Genomic DNA, 27,411 nt, shown 5'->3' on the forward strand with positions numbered 1-27,411 from the left:
AATATTTATTATATATATTTATTTATGATTAAATAATTATTATATTTTTATGCACATGAATTTTGTTATTTTTTCTTATAATAAAATATTTTGACATGCTTGGAGTCTATTAAAGGTACGTACTCTTCTTATATGATATTTAAGATTTATTTACTCTTAGTGGAAATTTTATGTGCATAATTAATAAGTTTAGTAAAATTTGTTTTTACTAATTTTTGGTTATCCATTTAAAATGCAACATGTACTATTTTGAAAGGCAAGTTAAGTTTAAACTCCATAAGATTTTGGTACAGTTGTATGAAATTAATAATTTTATTTGGTAATTTCATTTAATAAACAATAATTTTTGAATAGTTATTCATTTAGAATAATTGGAGTTTATAATATTCCCTACACTAATTTATGTTTCCCATGACTATGTTGATATTATATCATTGTTCATTTGTAAAATGTTTATTTTTAGTAAATGATACATAAGAATAAAGTATTGAATGAAAATATTAAATTATCTGTAAAATTCAAGACACTTAGTTTGAATGCAATAAATTATTTATTAATCTAGTGAAACACATTTGGTTTATGTATCTCACAAGAAAATATCAACCTATAATGATCCATCAAGATACACATTAATTATTAATATTTTACACAAGAGCAATGACCTAAAAAGATATATCAAAGTAAAATATCTCATGAGAATTAGTCAAAGTTGCATACAGTTAGTTAATTATGCAAATTAAAATTATGAGCAATTTAAATTTTTTGGTATGAGAAATATTATTGGTTAAAATGGGTGTTTCACTACCAAAGTGGCTCATTCATTGAAACTTACAATATTTTCTCATATGCAAGAATAAGAGTATTGTCAAATTACCTTATACAATCACCTGTCCAAGACAATTATTGTGTTTGGTAATTTGGAGTGGACATAAAGTATTATGATTAAGGGTATGGTGGTCTAATAAGTCTATCTGCTTAAATGGGAAGGGTTTTTCAAAAACTAAGATATTTTCATATTGGTTTAAAGTGAAAAGTGCCTAATAGCATGTCACATTTTTTACCTAAAGGGAAGTTTGTGATGATGCACTTGGACTTTTTAGTTTTATTACAAATAACATTGTAAGGATTGTTACTCATTTATGGAATGTTGCATTCTTTTGTCTTGAATATTACAATTGATTTTGGTGATAAAGATTAAATAGCTCTAATTAAAAATGATAAAACGTGATATATAGCTTAATTAAGTCATGGTTGATTTAAAATGTTGCATTTGTGATGACAAAAGTCTTTTACCTAAGATAATTTGTGAATATTTTAAATATTGATTAATCATATGAATCCATGAAAATGATTGTCACATATATGATCAGTAAGTTTGTTATAATATTTTGTTCTTTTATATATCATTATTTGATAAAGTGGTTTTATGAAAGATCATGTTCATGCAAAATGTGACATGTGAAATTAAGTTTGGTTATTTTAAAAACATGTGTTATGTATGATAAATATGTTTAGCATGCTTACAATGTTTTAATTTTATATATGTCACATAATTATAATTTGAAATTTTAGGCATTAACTTTAAAGCCTAATAAAGTACATAATGTGATATATATTTTAGAAACTCATGTTTTTCATGGACATATGAAACATATTATTGACTATAATGATTTATGAAAGACATTTAGATTTTATACTAGTTTGCTAAAATAATGGGAGAGTATTATTGTCAAAATTGTGCAATTATGTTATGAGATATAACATGTGTTAAATAATTGTATAGTGAATTGTTTCACATAAATTGTTGCACTAGCTTTTAAAATCTTTTATTTTTACAAAATACTTATTAAATCAAGTATTCTCTCATAAGATATTAATTGTTTTATAATAATGATATTATAATATGTAAAGAGAGCAGCAAGTAAAAATTTATTTTTTAAAAAGTATTTGAAGCATACTTTTGGTATGATGAAACTTGATAAATATTACTATAAAGATCTTGGGTAATAAAAATAAATAAATTATGAAAGTAAATGGATAAGAGTAAAATTTTCAGTCTATAAGAGTAGGTAAAATTAAATGAAAGATTTTGATCGAAATGTATTATTGTTAAGACTTTTTAGATTAACTTGCCTTAATGTTTAATATCACAACTCATGTTTGATAATAGTGAAAATATTATATTTCTCACATTGAATGTGAGATTAGTTTATATCATAATCATTGTATGTATATGACTATCTAAAAAAATATATTATTGACATTAATCATATATTATTATGTTGAGATTTATGGTGTGAAATTTATGAATTTTATTAAATCTCATATATAAAGTGTTTGTATTGAAATATATTCTTTGTGGTTAGTTAATTTTGATTTTGAAATTTCTTGTAGTCATGCTTGAAAGATTGAAATGCTACAATAAAGTATTATTAATTGTTAAGACAATTTATTTGGTAGTGTGTCATGCTAAATGTTTATACTGATTGATAGCATGATTATAGAATATGATTTGAAAATTTTTAAGGTGCATAAAATGGCAATGGGCATTCTAAGTTTTAACTTTTAGTGATCCATAAAAGTACATTTAGATTAGAATCTCACTTAGAGTGATCACATGTATAAATAAACATAAGAGAATCAATAGAACTATAATGATAATGAAATTTCTTATGGTGTTATTGATTGTCTCTAAGTTACTACATGTGATTACCTGGCTAACGGAAGTGATTATATATTTTTAATTCAGAGATAATTATAAAACATTTTTATGAAGTGAAAAGAAACATAGGTCTAAGGAATTTATCCACCTAAATGGGATATATTTTTGAAAGTCATTGTATTTTTTGTTATTTTAAAGTGTGATCACACAAAGAGATAATTTTTTTTAAAAGAATGTCCAAGATTAAATTTATAATATGACACATTGATTACTTTGATAAAACTAGTAAAGTTATTAACTTGATTAAATTCTTATTTGCTTAAATAATTGATTGGCCTTTGTACTCAATTTTAATATGCTAGAAAAATGTCATCATAAGTCAATGTTTACCATGAGTGATAAGTTCATAGATATTTTGTACAACATAGTAAACGCGTAAATTGTTAATCACTTTAATTTATTACATCTAGGGATATATATTTGATGTATAGTGTTTTATAATATACATGAGGACTAGCTTTCACACAAGAAAGTTTTAAACTTGTTATTATATCTCCATTTGACTTAAGTAAAATTGAGAGTTGTTGAAATATAATTTAATAAATATTTGTTTTAGTTGTTTAACTTTTAATTAAGGTATTGGTTTGATTATTTTAGTTACCATTATCAAACCTAGCAGTTACCAATTTTAAAGGGCATATTGATATCATTTATTGACAATATGTTTTAAAGAAAGTTTAATATTTTCTTTTAAGGAAATCACATGTAAGGTGAAGAATATTATTTTACACTTATCACAAGTGCGAGAGTTTTAATGAATAAAGTTTTTAAAAGTAAGCAAAACTATTTGTTTTATTTTTTAGTTCAATTCTTTCCTTGATAATCTTTCCTAAATTTTTTTGATTTACTTTTGAGAGACAATAAGAATTTTATAATTTTCTCTCATTTCACTTTCCTTGTTTTGAATTATATATAAACTAATTTTGAGAATTATTTCAAAAAAATGATAATATAAAGGTTTTTATTATTATTATTATTATTTTATTAATGCCAAAACTATTTTTTTAAAGGAAGTGAATGCATATGTTTTGAAGTAGTAAGAACTCATAAACATCCTAAAATTATTGATTTAGAGATATCATATGGGTTAAGCTCAATAGGAGTTAATAGGCTATTGGTTTAGATATGTTTTAGTTATAAGAGATTGGTAATTCAATTAAGTTCAAATTTATTGAAAATGATCTTATGTTAAAACATTGAGAATTTTGTGTTGTATGAACACATGAATTTGAAGATTTGTTCATAATAAGTTAATAATTTGTATGTAGTTTATTAAATTGACATAATGAAAATCCAAGAACGATAGTGGTTATCACATTTGGCATAAAAGTAAACAATACATAATTTTGTTACGACTCCATTTATTGAAATGCTCTTTATTCTTATTCAAAGTTTGATTTGAGCATGTTTATAATTCACTAGATTAGTGAGAGTCATTGTGATTTGATAAAAAGATGACATATTTTTTTTTTGTATGAGGCTTATGGTATTACTAAGCTTATAATATGAATATCTATAAGTATGGAAAGTAGAACTTGTTAAGGTATTGGGTTTAGTATGGCAATGATGCATTGTAAATTTGCTTTTAAAACCATTATTGTTTTGGGTTTTTTTTTACTCTGTTAAAGATATCGCATGTGATTGTTAATTACCTATAAGATATAGTTTGAGATGAATAAGTCCATGATATACCATCAAGTTAAGTGGAAACAATTATTTTATATATACATCATAGTTATTATTTGTATATATGTTTATTATTGCATGTGCACATATTGTATTGGCATGTCATATTATAAAATCTTAAGACTTTGGTATCTGTGTTAAGTACAACTTTAATATTATTTGGGTATGTCTCATAAATAATACCAGCAAGTAACTTCCAAGATAAAAAGGAGACATACAGGCATATCTGAATGTCATGAAAATTTCTCAACAACTTTAGATAAATTGGCAAGAGGACTGACAATAAAAATAACATACTGAGATTACATTTAGGTGTTATTTTCTTGCTATACAGCCACACTGAGATCTATTATCAATAAAGTCTTTGGTACTTATAACTATAAATTGATTTTGTATCAATAAGGCATATAAAAACTACCATGATTTGATATTAGATGGTTTCATTGGATGGGATCATTAAAATGTTGTCTTGAGAGCTAAATTATTTTTAAAGCTATGGCCACATAAAAGTAAAGTTAATCAGTCTAAAGTCTTGTCTTTTAAAATATGTTTTTTTTTAAAATCAAATAACTCAATTAATATTGCCCACATGAAAGAATGTAGGGATATCATTTTTACCCATACCTAATAGAAAACTCGACTTTTAATTCGAATGGGGATAGGGATAGGTATTATATTATAAGTATGGGGATGAAAATGTGTATGATTTTAAATTTTTATTAGGTATGAGGATAGAGATGGATAATATAGTACTCGTCCCATACCCGTACTTTATAGATATTTATATATATTTAGTAAATAGATTTTTTATTAAATATATAAATTATTATTTTAGATTAATTAGAATTAATATATTTTTATTGAAAAAATATATATATATTAATATAAATTTATAAAAAAATTACCTAAATGTACAAGATAAAAATAAAAAAAAGTTTAAAAAATAAATTTTAGTTTTTATTTTTTTAAAAAAACTTAATGGTATGAGGATTACCCATACTTATTAAATATCTGCGTGGATGTGGATGTGGATGTGGATAAATTTAAATATCCATTAGGTATGGGTATGAGAATATGTATAATATAAAAATCTAAGGATGTGAATGGGGAATGCTCTACCCTATCCATTAACATCCCTAGAAGAATGTTAAAATTTTTCAATAAGTGGGCCATTATTAATTGGTGTTTTATAGTTTAATAAAATAGGTTGATAAATTTAGTCCTAATATGAGACAAGCATGATGACTCAAATAATTAATTGTGATCACTTACGTATGGGCTTGGCACATCTTATTAGGTTAGTGTGGTTTAGCTGTTGTATAGGCCTTTGGCCAATAAATCTTTGATGGAGAGGTTTTTAAGGTTTTGATATAAATTAGCTAAGGTCACCCCTTCACTTCTAAATAACGGTATCTATCCATTGAAAGTCACTAGTAAAAGATGAACGAAGAGGAAGATTTAGTTTTTTCATAAACTTGTAATTGCTTTCGCTTAAAAATTATGTCTACCCAAATAGATAAGCCATGAAATTGAATTTGGTGTTTTAATATTCACATATGGTTCTTGAGATTTAAATTTATATTTACATTTATTGCTTGAATGTGGTGGCAAAGAGTGAAGTACTAAAAAGATACACCAAGATTGCTCGCATGATGGTCTCAAGCTAGTATTACACGTTTCCCATGGTATGTGCTATAAAACTAACTATACATAATTCACCCATTGGAGGTAAACTATGATTCTTCTTCCAGCAACACCTTAACCTTGGAATTTCTCTTTTAGAAATTACAGTCCAAGTTGAGAAGGATATCAGTTATCAAGATCCCAATATCATTACAAAATCTAAGAGTGTTATGGTTATTTTGTATTAAGGCAAGACCATGGTGTGGGTAGAGTCTAGCCACCTATTTGCAATAGCATATTTAATTATCCTATCCCTTTTAATCCCAATTGGTTCTTTGCAGAAAAACTAAAGTCGTAGTTCCTAATTAATGCCTTATCTCCTTGAGTAGCACCATAAACCAATCTAGAGCTTTAGACGCATTGCACATTGTCTTGAAACGCCTAAGTGGCTATTTCAATTAACAATAAGCAAATTAACATCACATTTCATCAATTTTTTTACTAAGTTCATTTCTTGCAAAAAAAATTGACAAATTTGAAATTTATGAAAATCGCAAAAGTCACAAACTTTAAAGAAAGCTTACTCCTCTAGAAAGCACTTCATGTGATAAGTGTTTGTCTATACACACTTGAAGCACCAATTAGCCTTACTATCCTATTGGAAGAGCCCATGCTAGATACATATGTTCTTTGCATCCAATGAGTACAAAACTTCCCATCACTTATGTATCTCATAACTACTTGGCAAACCTAAGGCTATTCTTGCTAAATGGTTTTGTGAGATTTTGGTTAAAAAATTAAAAAAATGAGAAAAAATCTAGAAAAAGGTCAAGTGGAGAGAGAAGGGTAAGTTTACAATGAAACTTTCCATTTTCCTTCCACATTTTAATGTGGTCTATTCCTGGCACGTGATTGTTGATAGGTAAACATAATTACCAATTGACATTTAATAACTGAGGGAAACATTTTTTATGCGATTCGATCGATTAAGAACCCATCAATCGACATTATCCTAAAAATTTCATAACCTTATCTTTTAAAAAACTTTTTTATCTAGACAAATATAGGTTAAAACTTTTTCGATAATTTCTATCAATCAACACAAGAATTATCATTTTAAGACACTTAATAAACTTGAATCTTAATATTACTTTATCTTGGCAACTCCATGAGTCGAATCAATATGGTTAATCAAACCAAGATGATAAACTCATGTATTGCTTATTTTTCTTCTTAACAACTCCAAGAGTTGAATCAATATTATCCTCAAACAGTCAATTTAGACTCTTGATAAACTTAAGTCTTAAGTATTTTTCCTTTTCGTAATTTATAGCATGATCTTAACTTTGTTGACAATTCCAACAAATTCCTTTAACATAACATCAGGAATTAACAAACCAAAAATTTGGCTTCGGAGTCTCAAGCTTTGTTGCCCTTACAAATCTTAAAAGCAAAAGTCCCAATCAATTTTGGTAATCTTGAGTCTTCTTTTGCTAATCCAATTCCAATAGCACCTAGTATTAGATTACAAAATTATATATCTGATTACTTATCTGATTGAAAGATAATCCTTTGATTATTTCCAAAATGTGCTTGACATTATCTATAAACAGCTCATTCCATTTCTTATTTCAATATACCTTAAACAGTTTTTTTCCCTCTATTTAAAAATCTTAGTTTTAAGCTTTCTAGAAGTTCTTTCCAAGATATTAAGGAATTTTCCTTTGAACTCTAATATCTAATAAGCTTTATTTTGTCGCCATATATAGCTGTCATAATATATAGATTCGTAAATCTATAGCTAGACTTAAAAAAAATGAATGAAGTCACCACTAATCTTTTTTAACTAGGTGTGATTGGTGACCTAAGGAATCTATCCCTTTAAGGAGCTCCTAAGCTTGACTAAGAGTCCCTAAAAGAATAGGTTTAGGTCTACAAACCAGAACAATGTTCAAGAGTTTGGTTACATATGAAAAAGGTTATAGCACCCCCACATGCATATTCGAATGATGGTACCATATTATTTTAAATTTATCCTAAGGTCTTGAGTCTAATGGTTTCAAATTTTTATGTTAAATATTGGAAATAATTCTTAAGATTCTTCATCAATATGATAGAACTCTTAAAAAATATTTTCTCACTTCAAGAGTATTCAAGAATGCCATTTGTTTCCTTGAAGAGGCTCCGTCATCGGAACAAAAGTTTATTTTTTTTATTGTTGAAAATATATCTAATTATTTTACCATTTGGGCCAAATTAGAAATATTTTCTTGTTTTGAATTTCTAAATTCTCTACCATTTCCTATTTAGAAATTACTTTTATTATTTTTTTATTATTTTTTTCAGAAAGAAAATAATATGACAATTATTTTTATTGAAACTTCATCTAAATTATTTCACCATTTGGGATAAATCTCGAGAAAAATTTTCACCTAGAGATTTCTTAGGAATTTACCATTTGAAATTTTTAAGAATCTCATCTTTGGGTAATTATCACATATTTTTAACCAAAATTTTATTTGAAAAAGAATATAATTACTTGTATTGAAATTTTATCTAAATTATTCCATAATTTAGGACAAATCTAGAGGAAATTTCTCACCAAAAAATTTATTAAAAATTTACCGTTTAAATTTTTTAAGAATCTCATCCTCGGGTAATTTGTATTTAATTTCAAAATTTTTATATTTTAATTTTTTATATTTTTTTTTCTTTTTTTTTTGTTTTGAAAATAAATATTAATTATTGTTATTAAAACTTTATCTAAATTATTCCATCATTTGAGATAAATTTAGATAAAATTTTTCACTTAGGAATTTTATAAAAATTTATCATTGAAATTTTATAAATTCCATCATTGATAATTAATATTTATTCTCAAAATTTATTATTTTTTTTTTCTCTTTTTCTGAATTTAATCATGCAAAAATACTAAAAAAAACACATAAAAAATTAAACAAACTATTAAAAGAAACCTAAAAAATATGAAAAAAAAAATGGCTCGGTTGGAGCGACTCGAAACGGCTCAGCTTCAAACACAGAAAGAGGTTGGAAAGCACGGCTCAGCTCGGTAACAGCGTTTGAGGAACGGGTTGAAATGCGAGTCAACGCTCGGGTTGGGTCGTCCGAATGAAAACGTACGGATCTTGGGAAGTTATTTAACTCCAAAATGACGTCGTTTCAAGGTTCTATAAAAGGCCAAATTCCTTCTTTCTGCTTCAGATTTCCCCTTTCCCTTCTCTCTCTTCCCTTTTTTTTCCCTTCCTTTCTCTCTATCCGGATGAACTTCGATTGAACTTCGATTGCATTCTGGGGAATATCGTTGGAATCTGGGTTGGGTTACCTAACGATCATCGAAAAATTCAACTTTCACCAGAATCGTCACCGGATTCTAAAATTCTTCGTCGAAAAATTCAAACGGCACCAGAAAAGTCACTGAAAAATTCAATCGGTGTCAAAAAATTCAACCGAAATTGGAAATTTTCTAGAATCTGGAGATTTTTCCATATTTTTTCAAAAAAACCCATTTTTTTCTTTAAACCAAAAAATCTTTGAAAATTTTTTTATGCTTTCTACTTGTTGTGTTTCTGATTTTTGCTTTTTGTGTGTGTCATTCTGTTCTATTCAAGCCTATATTTATAGGCTGAATTAGAAGAGTTCCAAATGAGTTCTAAATCTCACATTTGATTGAATTTCTGCCTTTCCCAAAGAAGTTTGATCCTTCCATGATTCTGCCATCAATTGGCAGGACCTTTTTTTTTTTTTTTTTTATCTATTATTCTTTTTAATTTTAATCATTATTTCTCAAAATAATAGTTAAAATAAATCCAAAATAAAAAAATAAAAAAATTTGGGTCACTTTGTCTTATTTGGACTAGGTTTAATTGATCCGAACTTGGATCAAATTGGATGTCTACAATAGCTATAAAAGCAAGCTACAATCTCAACCAAAGTCTTTAATTTTTTTTAAATATTTGCCTGACAAATTGCCAAAACCTCAAAAAATTTTAAAACATGGTTCGCCCAGTTGTTATCCATGATCGCTAATCAATGCTAACCTTTTTAACACACATCTTACTTCTATTTTCACCAACTCTTTAGTATCAACCATCCTAAAACATTATGTATGGCTTCAACACTAAACTAAAGCCTATCAATCACTCCCAAATTTCTCAAACCAAGAATAGTTCACCTATTGAATTGTCGAAACTATCATTGACATCTAGTGATAATCCACTTTTTTATACCATTCTTTGTTGCTTACTTTCACTCAAACACTACCCAAACACATTTTAAATTCCTAGATCTCCCTACCAATGCTTTCAAAATAATCAAAAAACTTTGAATCCCTCATCAAGTCTATTAAAAGGTTCGAAACTCTGTTAGACTCGAGATTAGTCTCATTAGCCAAAACTGCCCATGACAATCAATCAACACTCCCACCAACCATCGATCTATTACTGAACGTGTCACTGATCATTACCTGATGCCATTGATTGGCCAAAAGCTTTAATGTCAGTTTAGACTTTGTTCATTCCATTTAAATCTATTAATATCTTTAGATCTTGCATCAGGCAATCAACTAAGGTATATTTCTTAAACTTAAGCATTTTTAGGTCTCTTTCATTAACTTATAAACATGCTGACATATTATCTATGATCATGCATCGTGTAGCCTTAGGAATACTTAATAATATACCAGATAGACAAGTATAGGATTTACTTTACTATTTAGGTGGTGGATATTTTTTATGTAAATATACATCAAGTATATCATGCATTATCCTGTCATTTAGACTAATTAAAAGCAATAATTTGTACTAAATATGCCCTTGTTTATATAAACTATCATTAGAATATGTTATTTAAATTATAATGCATTTCATGCTTCTCTAGTTACACTTTCCTGCTTTATATATGGCATGAATTGTTATGTTTGTATAAATTTGATTAATAACATAATAATTTGCATTATTAATTATACCATTTGTTACACTTTCTTGCTCTATATGTGACATGAATTGTTATGTTTATATAAATTTGATTGATAGCAAGATAATATGCACCATTAATGGTACTATTTGAGACTATTAGCCTAGACATATTTTTCTAGATGCATGTGTGACAATATGGAATATATAAACTATTTATATGCATTGCTTGTTACTAGGAACAAAAAGAAGAGGCATGCTCTTTAGTCCCTAAGCTAGTTAAGGTGTTGGTCTAGAGTGATAAGTAGAGGTTGGATTTATTTCATACAAGGTTTAGAGCTTTGATTTCTCAATATCTTGTTTATATCTCATAACCAAGTTTTTTTTTTTTTTGGTAAAGATAAAACTGTTACCTTAAACCAACATTGATTCCCAAAGGACAAATAAATTGATTGGTGACTCCTAATCAAATATTGGATCTCAAAACTAAGACAAGCGTTAAGGGTGAGACTGAATTGCTCATAGATATAGACATGAAAAGCTCAAAACTTGAAGATAGATTTTTTGATTTTTTGGAATAGAATGCTTTGATCTTTGATATAGCTTATTTTTTATTTTTTTATTGTTCTTTATCTTGGAGAATGAAATTTTAGTAATTTAGAGATGGTTTGCCCATTGGAAATGGAAGAATTTTAAAGATTTTAAAAAATATAATTGTTATGGAATATACTTTTGGATTTTCAAGCAAGAACATTTAGATGTCATAGATTAGGCATTCAGATGCCCAGTCAAAATTGAATCTTGTGCTCACTTTCTAAAGAGAATTCAAATGCTTTGGAATGAGCAATCGAATGCCAATAAACTATTTTCACTCAAAATTAATTTTCAACATGGGTATTTGGATGCCACCCTATTTTAAGCTTAAAAACTCATTTCCATCAAGGGCATTTGGATGCCATGCATAGAAATTTGAACCCCTTAACCAATCTCACAATATGTGTGAAAAAAATATTTTGAGCATTCGAAAGTCAGCTCTAAAACTCGCTTCCTTGGCTATTTGCTTGGAATGTCATTGCATCTCTAAACTAAGTCATTTTGAATTGGTCAATATGTGAACTAGTCTTCTATGATATGAGACTATAATTTTTTTCACTTCTCCGAAACTCAAACCTTAGTTTCATATCTTGACTTAGTCATTTAAAAATGATTTTCAATCAGATTCACTTGATAGGATTGCTTCAAGATTTGTTCTATCCTTTCTAAGTAATCAACTTGCTTTTCCAAAACAATATATCTTTATTTAAGTAATCTAAACAATCATTCCCTTCCATATTAAACTATAGGCTTCATTTCAAGATTAATTTCATCTTCATTGAACTTCAAAATAATTTCTTGAATAATATTTTATATAATTCAATCACTTTTAAAATTTCCTTGGGTAGTTGTCACGGCAACGAATTGCCACTTTATTTTCATTCCAAAATTCTCTTCATCTATTAGATTAGCTTTTTGTAACTCCTTGTTTAAGCTTAAAACCTTTATAAACTTGTTTTAAACAATTAATAACAAATGGTTTTTTTTAGAAAATAATAAATGATTAAGCATGAAACATTTGAGCAAACTCATTAGAGAACAACATCAAAAAAAGAATTTTGGTATTGTAAAAAACAAATAGGTTCAACAGTTCTAATATCAGTTAATTAAAATTATAACTTCAAATCCTAGATTCAAATCCTACATTCATAGTGTTCATAATTCAAATAAACTTAATCATTCAACAAATATTAAAATACAAGGTGGAGTAAATAAGTACATCCATAATATGCCACTAGAGTTGGCAATTCAAAACCCAACATGGTGATACGATATAAATACGATACGAAAATAAGACATGAGATGACACGGCTTAAAATTTTAGTAATAACTATATATAAGTTTAACAAAACAAAAAAGATATATTTTACATATTCATATCGATATGAATTGTAAGACATAATTTTTGTATAAAATATAATACAAATACATAAATTTTTAATATTTTATACGATACGAATATATGAATCATCAGATCTATATGCTACCAACTTCAACATAAAACTTAAAGACATTTATCATAAATTAAAAATGTATTTTTTTAATACAAGGATATCATAACATGAGGATAAAGAAAAGAGAATTGTAAGTGCTTGAAAATGTTTCATATAATGTTTCAGGTATATATTGGGTAATTTAGTTATTCTCAACTAACCAAATCAAATTATCCAAAAATCAAAATTTGAAAAAAATTTCAATAATGAACAAAAATATTTTTGGTATGAAATAAATAATCAAATTAAATCATTTCAATTAATTAATTTAATTTCAATCAAATTATGCAGACTACTAAGCTACAAAGTGGTTGAGAGCTTTTACAACTTAACAACAACCCATGATAATCTCAAATTCATTTGCTGATGATTATTCGTTGTTGCCTTTATCTCAAAGTTTAGCAAGAAATTAGTAGAGTGACAGAAAGTATTTACAGCTATCAAAAAGTTTGGATCTAGGGGTTTATTTGGTAGGAAAGATAGAAAAAGATGTGGATGAAAAAAATTTTTATCTAATGATTAAGCAACAAAATAGGAAAGTGATTATCAATTTTAACCATTGAATTAACAAAATTTTAATCCTTATTCCTTATCATCCTTCCTAGCAAATAAAACCTAAGGGAAGCTCTGAGTAGGCAAACATATGAACACCCCCACTTGATAGATCCATCAATATCTTACTTGGCAGAATCAGTTACAAGAAAAAGGGAAGAGCAAATCAACCCCATGTGAGCCTGAGAATTAACTACCAAACCTGAACAATGAGAACTGCAATTCAAGTATTCTAAACAAGTGACAAAAATGGTACTGATCGACGTGGCATATTCGATTGTTGAAATGAAAGCAATGATAAGTGGCATGATCATATAAAGCCCAAGTTGTATAAATAACTGTTCATCCAAACAGAAGACCCCTACAGCATTCGACATTATTTAATGCAAATAACTCCAAACAGCTCAATTATATAAGCACTTGCCTTTCAATCATAATGTTTTCAAGCTCTTGAAGTGAAAACACACAATTCAACTCTGACAATTTCATATAAGCTCCATGCATCCCAATTTCCTACTTGGCATGAGAGGATGGGTGTGCAACGTAGTTGGCCTTCGTATGCTGTGCTTGGCATGCTGGTTCGGCAGAGTACGATATTGGGCCAATTCAAAAAGCCTGGCATTTAACACTTTCGTTTAACTTCTATTGGGCACCTCTTGGGCTTTCTAGGACAACGTTTTAGCAGTCCAAAGTGGCGTTGTAGATTCAACGCTCAGTCTTTATCCAGTAAAATCTGTGGGAAAAATGTTTAAAAAAGGACAAAAAGAAAAAAGAGTGAGAAAAAAGTGAAAAAGGGTAAAGGAGGAGATTGAAACAGCTGAAAATTTGCTTATAGTAATTAATTAATTCAAGTACTATAGAAAAAGGTTAAGCGAGAGATTTGATTTGATTTTTGATTTCGGACGACCGATTTGGAATCAGGCATTTTTATTAAATAAAATCTTAAAGCATTGGTGAGTTTAATTCGATGTCGAGCGAGAAAGTCCCCGTTGAGTTGTCCAAGGGCGTTAACGGCCTTGAGAAAATCATCCTCCGCGAGACACATGGCAGCTCCGCCGAGGTAATTTTATAAGGCTTGCTTTTTTTTTTTTTTTTTTTTAAACTTTCAAATTTTGTTTCAGGATCTGATCAATTTGATCTGCGCTAGTCTTCTTTCTTTTTTTTTTTTTTTTTAATTTACTTGTTTTTCTTATTTTCTGTTTCTTGAATCTTTCTTTTTTGTTTTGGTTGTTATATCCAGATATCCGTTATTTTATTTTATTTTTTGCTGGAGGCGTTTTTCAGGTTTATTTGTATGGCGGGCATGTAACATCTTGGAAGAATGAGCATGGAGAGGAGTTGCTGTTCGTCAGTAGTAAGGTGCTATTCGGTGATAGTAGTTTTCTTGATCATATATTAAATAGGAGTATAATGTATGAACATTTTGTTGGAATCCTTTGTATTGATGGTTCATTTAGAACTATCAATTTTATTTTTCTAATTCAGTATTTAATGTCATATAGTTGATATTTCAAAAGCAAATTTTTAACAATGAGTTCTATTCTATTAATTCATAGATGTCAGAATGATGGAATGGCTTGCGAATACAAGATTTTCTGTGAAAATGGTTCTATGAGTTGGGTGTCTAAAGGCTACTTAATTTATGTAATTTAAGCTATTTCATCATTTCTAATGGAAGCAGGTTTGCTTCCCATGTTGCCCTTTTCTATCCCCGATTCTTCTGTTGATTCTGTAAGCAATTACAAAACTTAGATGGAGTATCTGTTTTCTAGGTTGGAAAGCGTTCTGAACCATAATTGGAAACATGAAGAGCAGATTTTTAAGTAGTCACAATCATTTGAAACCACAGATTCACTGTTCAGAAAATTAAGTTTAAAATAATACGTATATGTTCAAAGAAATTGAATGAAATTTATGATTTTTTTTTTTTTGAAACTCTGCATGCTATTATGAAACAAAATAGTTTAGATATTTTTAGGCAAAAAGAGCTGTTTAGTAACTTAATTTTCCTCAGCCAATAAATTATTGTGTTAAACATAGCTTCTATTACATTTTCGTTCCATTCAGCGGTCACAAAAGGTAAGGGAGTAGAAGAAGTTTTTGTTTATGAAGGATAAAAGGATAAATGACTTGAATTTTACAGGTGGAACTGTTTAACAAGAACTCATTAATGTATAGTTTCTTACAAAAGTGAACACCTGCATTTACAAAGCAAGCATTTAAGAAGACAATGTTTAGAGGATATGTGCTTTCTTGTTTCTAATGTACTAGACACATATGTTCTGCAGGCATTATTCAAGCCTCCAAAAGCAATTCGTGGAGGAATTCCAATATGCTTCCCTCAAGTATGTGCATCTCTTCTATTGTCCTTGCTTGTTTAAACCATGATCATCCTGGTAATATACTCTATTTTCGCAGTTTTCTAATCATGGTCCTCTTGAGTCACATGGTTTTGCTAGAAATAAATTCTGGAGCATTGACACTGATCCACCTGCTTTTCCAACAAACTCATCCAGCAAAGCTCACATTGATTTGATCCTTAGGCCTTCTGAAGAAGATATGAAGATTTGGCCTCACAGGCAATTCTTTTATAATATCTCTCAACATCTGTTAATGAAGAGATTCCAAGTAGAATCTTTGTGACCTTATTCTGTTGACCAATTAACTTGTCTTCATGGGTTGTCTTCTATCTCAGTTATGAGTTCCGCCTGAGGGTAGCTTTAGGACCTGGAGGAGATCTAATGTTAACATCTCGTATCAGGAATACGAATACTGATGGGAAGCCGTTTACATTCACATTCGCATATCACACTTATTTTTCTGTTTCTGACATCAGGTAACTATAAGTGTTTGCGATATATTTAATCTTGTCTGTGATATGATTTTCAGTGATATTATTACTCTATGTTTTGACATGCATAGAGTTCAGTATCTTCTTCCATTGTCACATTTGTGTATCCTAGTTCATTAGCTTTAACTTTTATCAACTAAATCATAAGTGGCTAAATCTTTTTTTGTGCTATTAGCTTCTAGTTGATACTGGGGTCTAATGTCCTCACAATGATTACATGCTTGTCTTTTCTTAGATTAATAATAGCATTTTATATTTTAATTTTAGTTGCATAGCTTGTTTTGCCTTCTCACTTTCTCACACTTTATGTATTCTAGTTCATTATTATTAAGTTTTAACAATTACATTATCATTAGTTGTGAAATTTCTGTTATGAGCTACTGGCTTCCAGTTGATGGCAGGGTGTAAAATTCTCTCCATTATTGCTAGCTTGTTTGGTGTTTGAGCCATTGATCAATAATAATATGGTTTGGGTTTCCTTTGAACTGCTAGTTATTTATTGTATGGGAGATGGGAACTTTGTTTTTCCATCCCTAATTGTCCCCCCCCTCTCTTTGAATCATGTATTGGTTTGGACAATCCTGATTGCAGTGCACTCATGATCCTGATTGTGAAAGTACCAGATGTTCTTTTGCCTGCCCATCAACAGCCACAATTACTTTTCATGATAGATTGGCCCCCTCTGGCTGTAACCCATAGTTCTTCAACCACTACAGCTATTGTCCATGACTCAGATCTGAAATTACAGGCTTACCCTTGACCATTGAGCAAAGGCAATCTTAAATTAAATTGAACCAGCAAAATATATTAGTATTAATTTTTTTATCTGTCTGTCCCAATCTTACATTAAAGATTATTATCCCATGTTTTCTCTAGGTTTATTGCCTTCTTTCGCTCAAATCCTTTTTTACTGCATTATCCTTATTAATTAATGCTCTTGTGCAACACTATTTAATACAAAAATTAAAAAAACCATCTCATACAAATATTTTTGATAGTGTTATTCTCAGAGCAGATATTTTTAGAGTTTAGGATAAATTTTGGTTCATGAGTCTGACTGAGATGATCTGTCAAGCATTATTGCTGTGAAAATTTAGGCCTTTTATTGACAGGTTGTTTAAAATTCATATGGTAAACTGCTAACCATTTTGAAATTCTTTTTGCTTTTTTTTTTTTTTTTTTTAACCATCTTGAAGTTCATTAATTCATCTAGCTAATTATTGATGTGCGCACTAATTAAATGGTGCTTGTTTCTTCCCTTTTACTATGGTATTGCACCTCAACTTGTAAAACTAATTCATGGTAGAACATGTTAAGGGATATTTGTGTAATGTCATGATTGTATAATGGATGAGCTCATATTATCAGGATTTAAAATGACTTCATTGCTTTCTGTTCAGTGAAGTCCGTGTGGAAGGATTAGAGACACTTGATTATCTGGATAACTTACAGAACAGGGAGCGTTTTACTGAACAGGGAGATGCAATAACATTTGAAACAGAAGTGAGTTCATGGTGACATTTTTCTTTCAATCTTACTCACACTTAAGTTATTTGCTGTTTACATAGTTTTAATTGTGGTTAAACAGTTGGACAAGATATACCTCAGTACTCCTACAAAAATTGCAATTCTGGATCATGAAAAGAAGAGAACCTTCGTATTACGCAAAGATGGACTCCCTGATGCTGGTGAGATTTATTTTGTCCACCTTTTTTCATTTTTTTTATTTTGATATTCTTGCTTTTATGTATATGGGGCCTGATGCTTCTTATGCTTAAGCAATATCTCTATTGATATTCTCAAGCACATGGACAAGAATACTTCATATTTACACAGAACTTGAAAATAAAGCTTTATCATGTTGTTCATTGCTACTTTATAATAGAGGAGCTACTTAATAGTAGCGGAATTACTTTGCTAAAAAAAATAATAGAGAACTTCTTTTTCTTTTATTTATGCATAAGACCACTTTAACATAAGTTATGACTGTGAGTTTGAGTTATCTAACCTGGGTATGACATTTCCACCAATCTCTATCAACCTATGAAAACCTTTAATATATAGATTATTGTTAGATGATTGCAACTAGTTGTGGGAACTACTTTCTCTTTTCTGATGTATATGTTTGAAATGAATTGTGAACTTCGACTTGAGTTTTTTACCAGCTCTTGTAAATATTTGCATATATGATTGTAACTAATGTTCTTATTTCTTTTGCATGTAGTGGTGTGGAATCCCTGGGATAAAAAGGCAAAGACTTTGGCTGATTTTGGAGATGATGAATACAAGCATATGCTCTGTGTGGAGGCTGCTGCTATTGAGAAACCTATCACATTGAAACCCGGTGAGGAATGGAGAGGAAGGCAAGAACTTTCTGCTGTTCCTTCTAGTTATTGTAGTGGGCAACTTGATCCTCAGAAAGTCCTCCAGGGCAGCTGAAAGACACATTACTGTGGTCACTATTATGTACAGGTTATTTATGCTGGATGTTTAAATGCAGTACTTTAAATTCTATTTTTTTTTAAACATCAGATAGTAAATTGTTTATAGGCTAATATATAATGATTTTGGCCATTACTGTTATCTTTCTGGCATTTCTGATGAAGGCCTGATACATGTGCCATATCAACAGTATATTGTTATGGTACTTCCATGCTTTTTCCTTTTTCTTTTTGTCCCATCCCCCCAATTTGGTTTTCAAACCCAAGTAGAAAGTGAACCTCAATTGTGAAAATTAATGTCAACTTTCAAAGCTGCTACATGCAACTGGATCTTTTTCTTTGATGTGATTGAATGGAACGTATTTCATTCTGACCATACAAAATGAAATAAAACTTGAAGGATACATATAACATCTCTCTTCTTTAGTGGGCATAATTTCTGGCTTTGTGGTTGTTTGCAGTTAGTTTCTTTTTGTTCTTTTGCATGTATATGCTCTTATATCATTTATTAGTGGAAACATGTAAAGTATTTTTTTTTCCCTTGTTTTTGAAATAGAGAATAGTGCAGTATTTGTCTCGGCTAAAATTACCCTAATCTGGTTTTATAAGCAGAGATAGTGCTGCTTGTGTGTTAGCTACAATTGCTTCTGTTTTGCTTACTAGTTGTGTTGAGTCTTACAACAATTGAGTTGATGGAACCTCTTTTTCTATCAAGCAATAAGTCATTTCTAATAGAATCTACATGCAGGATTATAATGCAACATGTGGATGGATCCTGGACTTTTGATGGTTGAAGGATGGATACATGAGTAGCTAGGACATTGTCCAATAATGTTTGCTTCCAAAGATGATTGTTTTTCAACCAAAATACAAATGGAGGATAATATTTGGGGAGTGTCAAGTGAACCAAACAAAGCTTAAAATAGAATTGCTGGTATATGATGTGAAATTGCATGTTTTTCATTGGAGCCTCCTCTTGTGCCCAAGTATGTTGTTCCTTACCTGCTATTATATTTACTTTTCATAAACCGAAGGGAGCAATTACTATTATTATTATATCGTTTTGATTCTTGCTGATGTTGAAGAATGGTATGTATTCCAGCTGTGGATCAGCTATGTCTGTCCTGTGAATTGAACAGCCGCTCAGGCATTGTGAGAATCTACTAATTAAATTGTGTTGGATTATTTCATCTTTTTTTTTTTTTTTTGGAGTCAAATTTCTAAACAATACTCAATTATGGTTGTGGAAAATTTAGAGTAAAAAGAAAGGAATAAAAGGAATAAAATTAATGTCATAATATCTAAATTATAATGAGATATTCAATATGTTATTTGTATTTTAAAAATTTTTAATGCATTTGAATTAAAGATTTATTAATTAATATGGTATTTGGAGGGTTGATTATTTGTCACGTGTTGTCATTTGTAGTTAATTATGTTAGAGTTAGTTATGTTAGAGGTTAAAATTTAGGTATTATTTATGACATTAATCAGGATATAATGGTCAAAATGTCTGTTAAAATTTAGTTTAGAAGAAAGCAGTATATGTTATTACTAACTACATGTAATTTATTATATGAAAACAATGAATTATATTTAATTTCTTTTATATTTTTAAAAGATATTTTCTATTTTTAATTTTTTCATGAATTTATATATAAGCTTGGATTACTTTTAGCAAAGTTGAGATTCCCAAAGCCAACTTTAGAAACCTTGAAAGCTAAATTACGGGGAGAATATCAATTAAGCTGATTAGAGCATATTGATGTGCACGCTGAAGTGTGTTATGTTCTTAGAGTAATAAACTTTTAATTCAAGTGATAAGTGCAGTCTGTTAATTAATAAAGTGTTACTCCTCCTGTATCTCTTCTCTTTTTTTTTTTTTTTTTTTTTCTTCAAAATTGTCTTTTTTAAACATTTATTACTTTTATATTTTAAAATTATATTTTATGTTTTCTTTTTTTTACTTTTTGATATTAAAAATTATGAAATTTTAATTTTATAAAAAAATTAATATTAACTACATTAAAGTCATAATTATTTTCTTAAATTTGTTGAAAATTAATAATATTCAAACAACTTGGGATGGAAAAATATATATTAGAAAATTAAATTTTTAGTTGGAGTAATAATGCGATTTGTTAATAAAGTGATAAAATTTAAAATTGCATATTGAAGTGAATTTAAAAAATAATGGAGATGGTCACTACATCTTAAAGTAGTTGTAAGATTTCTGATTAGCGCAAGTTGAAGTGAGTTTAAAATTACAATTTATTCAAATATTTTTAATTAATTTTTATTTTTTTACATTAAATCTCATTGATATATTTACTTTAATATGCATTAATTAATAATTGTTCTAAATTGAATACATTATTTTTAAATAGTGGAAAAAGTTTTTAACTTATTTTGTTATATATGTGCCATCTGGACACTGATAAAATGATGGTCATAAGGAGACTAAGGTGGTAAAAATTATGAATTTTAATGGTTTTTCATGCAAATAAATATTGGATTAAACAAAAAAAGAAGTACTTGAAAAATTTAATGTGGGATACAAGAGAAAAATAAGAATTTATCTAAAAATTTTGAGAAATCTCAAGAAATTTTTTTTAAAAAAATATTGTAGACATTTGAAGAGCCTTTGATACCAGAAACTTACTTTTTTTCCATATCCAAGCATCAATACAGCCCACAGTATATGCCGACGAAGTAGTAATGTATTATTGATAACGAAAACAGGGCTTATAAAATGGCGTTAAGCATGTGAGAATGATTGTACTTTATGAATTTCATTGAAGTCTAATTGGATTATGATTGTGCCATTGCAACTTAGATATTTAGTCAAATGTACTTTTATATATATATGTATATATACAGATAATATTGACAATTAATCATAGTCATGAAAATAAACCCTGAATTCTGTTGTGCTCATTGACTTGCTATTCTCTCTAATCTTAAAAACTCTTTATAAAATTAGTAGCTTCTCAACTTTATCACTTATTAGCGATTAATATATAATACACTAACCTTCACAATTCATATACAGCTGCCAAGTGATGATGATGCACTCAAGTTGCCTGAAATGCTGAAGTCAAGATTTTTTCCTCACTGATTGATAACTTTGAATTAAAAAAAAAAAAAATCTAAACTCTCAAATCAATTTTAACATAAAACTTCACAATATTTAACTTAAATAAGCCTGGCCTAATACAAGAATGACTGGAAGGTTGAATAAGGATTCTAAAAAGTAGCATTGTTTTCAATTCCTTGTGTACCAAAGTTATATAAAAATAGGAATAATTACCAACATTGATTAGTCTATCATCAAAGATAAAATTAAACAACGCAAAGGAAAAGAAGTTGGAATTTTTTTCTGTGTCTCTTGTCATTTTCTAAAGGACGCTTTTCGATTGGACTTTGGAAGAAAGATACTTCTTTGAGAGTTGTTGGGCACTAACATGTAGTTGAGTTGGCAGAGTATATCTAGCAACTAAAATAAAAATCAATTATATATATATATCAATTATCTGCATAAACTTGCATGTTATCCTTCCAACCCAGATGCAAAAAAGGAAAAAAGAAATTGACCCTGAAACTTTCCAAGACTCAAACATTTGGCGAAGTTCGGAAACATGAAATTTTTTGCAATTAAGCTGCTTGAGAGCGTGAGAATATTATAATAATTCTTCAAAGCGTTATCATTCATCAACTGCCAGACAGAGTGTATATGCAGTCGTGTCAGCATCTTCCACTTTATGATCATTTCCTTTTAGTTTCTGCTATAAATACATAACATTGCAAGGGAACCAACAAAACACCAATTTGAAGGAACACAAAAAGCTGACAGATCAGTAGCTACACCATGGAAAACACAAGTAGAATTGTTATCTCATTTATTATTCTTCCTCTGCTCTTATTCACTACCATTTCTGCTCAGACGACTCTGCTTAGACCAGACTTCTATGCAACAACATGCCCCAATGTTGAGTCCATTGTCCGCTCCGCAGTCCAAACGAAGTTTCAGCAAACCTTTGTCACAGCTCCCGGAACTCTTCGCCTCTTCTTCCATGATTGCTTTGTTCGTGTAAGATTCTATTCATTTTGTCATTTTTGGACTTATATTTAGATATATGGTGATGGTTTTTGGATATGTATATAGGGATGTGATGCTGTCAGGAGTCGAGACTTAAGCTTCGAATCCGTGCGATTTCGGGACTCGGACATTCACCCTTCCGACGTCTTGGATCAGCCTGACCGCCACGGTTTATACTTTTGTGAGATATTATCCACTCTGGCCCCCCTTACCTCACGATTTTGTCATACAAAAGGCACCTCACAAGACGAAAATGATGTGAACCCTTTTATACTCCAGTGACTCTTCTATTATGTTCGATGTGGGATTCAGGACTCCCTCTTAGGTCCATGACATTCTCCCGCACCCAACCTCGTGACGTCCTCGTCACGGAAGCTGACCACCCTGCCTACCTCCCTTGAGGCGCTCGGCGTGGATCGAACGGTTTAGGGTTGGCTCTGATACCACTTGTCACGGGTCGAGACTTAAGCTCCGAATCCGCGTAGCTCTAGGACCCAGGTATTCACCCTTCCGACGTCCCGGATCAGCCTGACCGCCACGGTTCACACCCTTGTGAGGTATTGTTCGCTCTGGCCTCCCTGACCTCACGGTTTTGTCCTACAAAAGGCGCCTCACAAGACGGAAATGGTGTGAACCCTTTTATACCCCAGTGACCCTCCTATTATGTTCGATGTGAGATTCAGGACTCTCCCTTAGGTCCGTGACATTCTCCCGCACCCAACCTCGTGACGCCCTCGTCACGGAAGTTGGCACTTGTCACGGGTCGAGACTTAAGCTCCGAACCCGCACAGCTCCGGGACCCAGGCATTCACCCTTCCGGCGTCTCAGATCAGCTTTCCTGTCACGATTCACACCCTTGTGAGGTATTGTCCGCTCTGACCCCCCTAGCCTCACGGTTCTATCCTACAAAAGGTGCCTCACAAGGCGGAGGTGGTGTGAACCCTTATATACCCCAGTGACCCTCCTATTATGTTCGATGTGGGATTCAAGACTCCCCCTTAGGTCCGTGACATTCTTTCGCACCCAACCTCGTGATGCCCTCGTCACGGAGGCTGGCCACTCTGCCTACCTCCCTCGAGGTGCTTGGAGTGGATCGAACGGTTTAGGGCTGGCTCTGATACCACTTGTCACGGGTCGAGACTTAAGCTCCGAACCCGCGCGGCTCCGGGACCCGAGCATTCACCCTTCCAGCGTCTCAGATCAGCCTTCCGCCACGGTTCACACCCTTGTGAGGTATTGTTCGCTCTGACCCCTTTGGCCTCACGGTTTTGTCCTACAAAAGGTGCCTCACAAAACGGAGGTGGTGTGAACCCTTATATACCCCAGTGACCCTCTTATTATGTTCGATGTGGGATTCAGGACTTTCCCTTAGGTCCGTGACATTCTCCCGCACCCAACCTCGTGACGCTCTCGTCACGGAGGCTGGCCACCCTGCCTACCTCCCTCGAGGTGCTTGGCGTGCATCGAACGGTTTAGGGCTGGCTCTGATACCACTTGTCACGGGTTGAGACTCAAGCTCCAAACCCGCGCGGCTCCGGGACCCGGGCATTCACCCTTCCGACGTCCCATATCAGCCTTCCTGTCACGGTTCACACCATCTCTTCCTTGTGAGGCACATTTTGTAGGACAACCGTGAGGCCAGGGGGGCCAGAGCGGATAATACCTCACAAGGGTGTGAACCGTGGCAAGAAGACTGATTTGGGACGCCGGAATGGTGAATGCCCGGATCTCGGAGCCGGGGGGTTTGGAGCTTGAGTCTCGACTCGTGACAAGTGGTATCAGAGCCAGTCTTAAACCTTCGATCCACGCCAAGCACCTCGAGGGAGGTAGGCAGGGTAACCAGCCTCCGTGACGAGGGCATCACGAGGTTGGGTGCGGAAGAATGCCATGGACCTAAGGGGGAGTCCTGAATCCCACATCGAACATAACAAGAGGGTCACTGGGGTATATAAGGGTTCACACCAACTTCGCCTTGTGAGGTACTTTTTGTAGGACAAAACCGTGAGGTCAAAGGAGTCAGAGCGGACAATACCTCATAAAGGTGTGAACCGTGACGAAAGATTAATCTGAAATACCGAAAGGGTGAATGCTCGAATCTCGAAGTCACGTGGATTCGAAGCTTAAGTCTCGACCCCGTGACAATGCTTCGGTGATGCTGGCATCGGCTAATGGAAACGCGGAGAAGGATCACCCGGATGACATTTCCCTGGCTGGAGATGGATTTGACACAGTGATCAAAGCAAAGGCGGCTCTTGACAGTAATCCTCAGTGCAGAAACAAAGTCTCATGTGCAGACATCCTAGCCCTTGCCACTAGAGATGTCATACAATTGGTAGACATTCTTTCCATATGTATAGGAAGAGGGATTTCATTTTGCTTATAATTAATTATTTTGAAATATTGACTCTACGGGAGGACCGTTTTATAAAGTGGAATTGGGAAGGCGTGACGGGAGGATATCCACAAAAGCCAGTGTTCAAAACCAGCTTCCTCACCCTAATTTTAACTTAGACCAGCTCAATTCTATGTTTGCCAGACATGGTCTCACTCAGACCGATATGATAGCATTATCAGGTATATATATTAATTCACCCTTCATTTTCTTGCTTTTGTTACTAACAATTTTATAGAATTTTATACTATCCAATCTTTATTGATTGGGGATGCCAATTTTCACCTCTCATATAGTTCTGGCTAGATTTGGCATTATTGGACGCATGCACGGTTACAATCGTAAGGGTAAGGGAAATGAGAAATAACATTCTAGATGGATTGAAGTCTAAATGGATTGAATATAGTTCTCAATTGTTCGATATTAAACTTTAATTATTCAAACTAAGAATTCAGAGATCACATTGCTATTGACAATGGACATGATAAAATTCAACAATAAGAGCAATCTTTCTTAATTTTGTAAATTATCAAACTGATTCCAGAGTACATATATAATTTTTTTCCGATAGTTTTAACGTTTCTCATAAATATGTAGTAATAGTGCTTATCATTATCCATGAAAATGTTTGGGTCAGGTGCACACACCATAGGATTCTCCCATTGTGGGCGTTTCTCCAACCGAATCTACAACTTTAGCCCGAGGAACAGGATCGATCCTAGTCTTAACTCTGCATACGCTTTGCAGCTTAGACAAATGTGCCCAATAAACGTTGACCCAAGAACTGCCATCGACATGGATCCAATGACACCTCGGACATTCGACAATGCCTACTTCAAGAATCTTCAGCAAGGAATGGGTCTCTTCACCTCTGATCAGACACTATTTACAGATCCGAGATCAAGAAGCACTGTCAATCTTTTTGCTTCAAGCAATGCAGCTTTTCAAAATGCTTTCGTGACTGCTGTTACCAAGCTAGGCCAAGTAGGTGTTTTGGCAGGAAATAAAGGTGAAATTCGTCGAGATTGCACTCAACCGAACTAGGGAAACAGAATTGTTTCTGCTTTATTTCCTGTACGTTTGAGTATTGTCCTGCCCCTTCTTCGTTTAAAATTAGCATCTGTCCTGTGAGTGTTGAGTCTGTAAATAAAATAAATAACACTCATGTTTATTTCATAATTGTTTTACACTAGCATTGAATAATAAAAATGAATTGACTGTTTCAAATATTTATACTTCTTGACTTGACATATAATTATGAAAATTATTATTTATCTCGCATGACATGGCGTTATTATCATCGATCAAAGTCTACGTTTCTCAAAAAAACGCGGTTCATCTTCCTCTCTTTAGATTTTTAACCAGAAACTCATGTTGTTAATCCTCTTTCTACCTCGATCAAGATTAGAAAGAATAACATCGGCCATAATTTTTCTTTCTTTCCTGTTTTTTACCTTGCAATTTTTTTTTGGAAGTGTCTGTATATATATAATTAATGCTTTTTAATAAGATAATTTATAATAATATATAAAACTGTAAATTTATCATTAAATATAAATTTAATAAGTCATCATCAATATTTTTTTTAGATATAATTGATCATTTAATTAGTCTATTCATTTGAGAATATTTTAAATTTGACTAAAAGTCTCTAAAGAATAAGTTTCAATCTATTAATTAAAATGAGATTCGAGAGTTTATTTATATATAGAAAAAATTATAACATCTTTACAAAACCCATTTAGAGATGTTACTATTTAATTTTAAATTATCCTAAATATCTTTGGTTTTAATGATCTTTTATTAAATTTTAATGTTTAAATATTAAAAATAATTTTTAAGATTTCTTAATCAATTTATCATAATTCTAAATTTTTTTTTTCATTTTACGAATATTTAAAAATCTCATTTGTTTTTTTGAAGAGACTTTATCATCGGACAAGGATTTAATCATTTATTAAATTTTACTATATTGAAAATATATCTAATTCTTTTACCATTTGGACAAAAATTAGAAATACTTTTTT

The 27,411-nt window shown here is 31.1% G+C and overlaps 2 protein-coding genes across 2 annotated transcripts; both read left to right on the plus strand.

The window, feature by feature from the left end:
• The first annotated feature begins 14,300 nt into the window (after positions 1-14,300).
• On the plus strand, positions 14,301-20,083 carry LOC111285454 (putative glucose-6-phosphate 1-epimerase). Its single transcript, XM_022874924.2, has 9 exons — positions 14,301-14,661; positions 14,886-14,960; positions 15,890-15,946; positions 16,020-16,180; positions 16,297-16,437; positions 17,853-17,955; positions 18,041-18,140; positions 18,677-18,924; positions 19,642-20,083. The coding sequence occupies exons 1-8, from the start codon at positions 14,569-14,571 to the stop codon at positions 18,889-18,891; spliced, it is 945 nt and encodes a 314-aa protein (XP_022730659.1). The 5' UTR covers positions 14,301-14,568; the 3' UTR covers positions 18,892-18,924; positions 19,642-20,083.
• Positions 20,084-22,626: 2,543 nt separating this feature from the next.
• Positions 22,627-26,516, plus strand: LOC111284369 (peroxidase 45-like). The gene is made up of 5 exons (XM_089762312.1): positions 22,627-22,983; positions 23,059-23,070; positions 25,118-25,324; positions 25,401-25,566; positions 26,022-26,516. The coding sequence occupies exons 1-5, from the start codon at positions 22,762-22,764 to the stop codon at positions 26,426-26,428; spliced, it is 1,014 nt and encodes a 337-aa protein (XP_089618438.1). The 5' UTR covers positions 22,627-22,761; the 3' UTR covers positions 26,429-26,516.
• The last annotated feature ends 895 nt before the right edge of the window (positions 26,517-27,411 follow it).

The sequence above is a fragment of the Durio zibethinus genome, chromosome 6, assembly GCF_047325235.1.
Source record: "Durio zibethinus cultivar Kanyao isolate XHJ-2024 chromosome 6, ASM4732523v1, whole genome shotgun sequence".
Lineage (NCBI taxonomy): Eukaryota > Viridiplantae > Streptophyta > Magnoliopsida > Malvales > Malvaceae > Durio > Durio zibethinus.

Coding starts and splice junctions, on each gene's coding strand:
- LOC111285454 (XM_022874924.2), top strand. CDS start 14,569: ATGTCGAGCGAGAAAGTCCCCGTTGAGTTGTCCAAGGGCGTTAACGGC. Junction 16,181..16,296: donor ATGAAGATTTGGCCTCACAG/GCAATTCTTTTA, acceptor CTTCTATCTCAG/TTATGAGTTCCGCCTGAGGG. Junction 17,956..18,040: donor CAATAACATTTGAAACAGAA/GTGAGTTCATGG, acceptor GTGGTTAAACAG/TTGGACAAGATATACCTCAG.
- LOC111284369 (XM_089762312.1), top strand. CDS start 22,762: ATGGAAAACACAAGTAGAATTGTTATCTCATTTATTATTCTTCCTCTG. Junction 25,325..25,400: donor CTAGAGATGTCATACAATTG/GTAGACATTCTT, acceptor AATATTGACTCT/ACGGGAGGACCGTTTTATAA. Junction 25,567..26,021: donor CGATATGATAGCATTATCAG/GTATATATATTA, acceptor TGTTTGGGTCAG/GTGCACACACCATAGGATTC.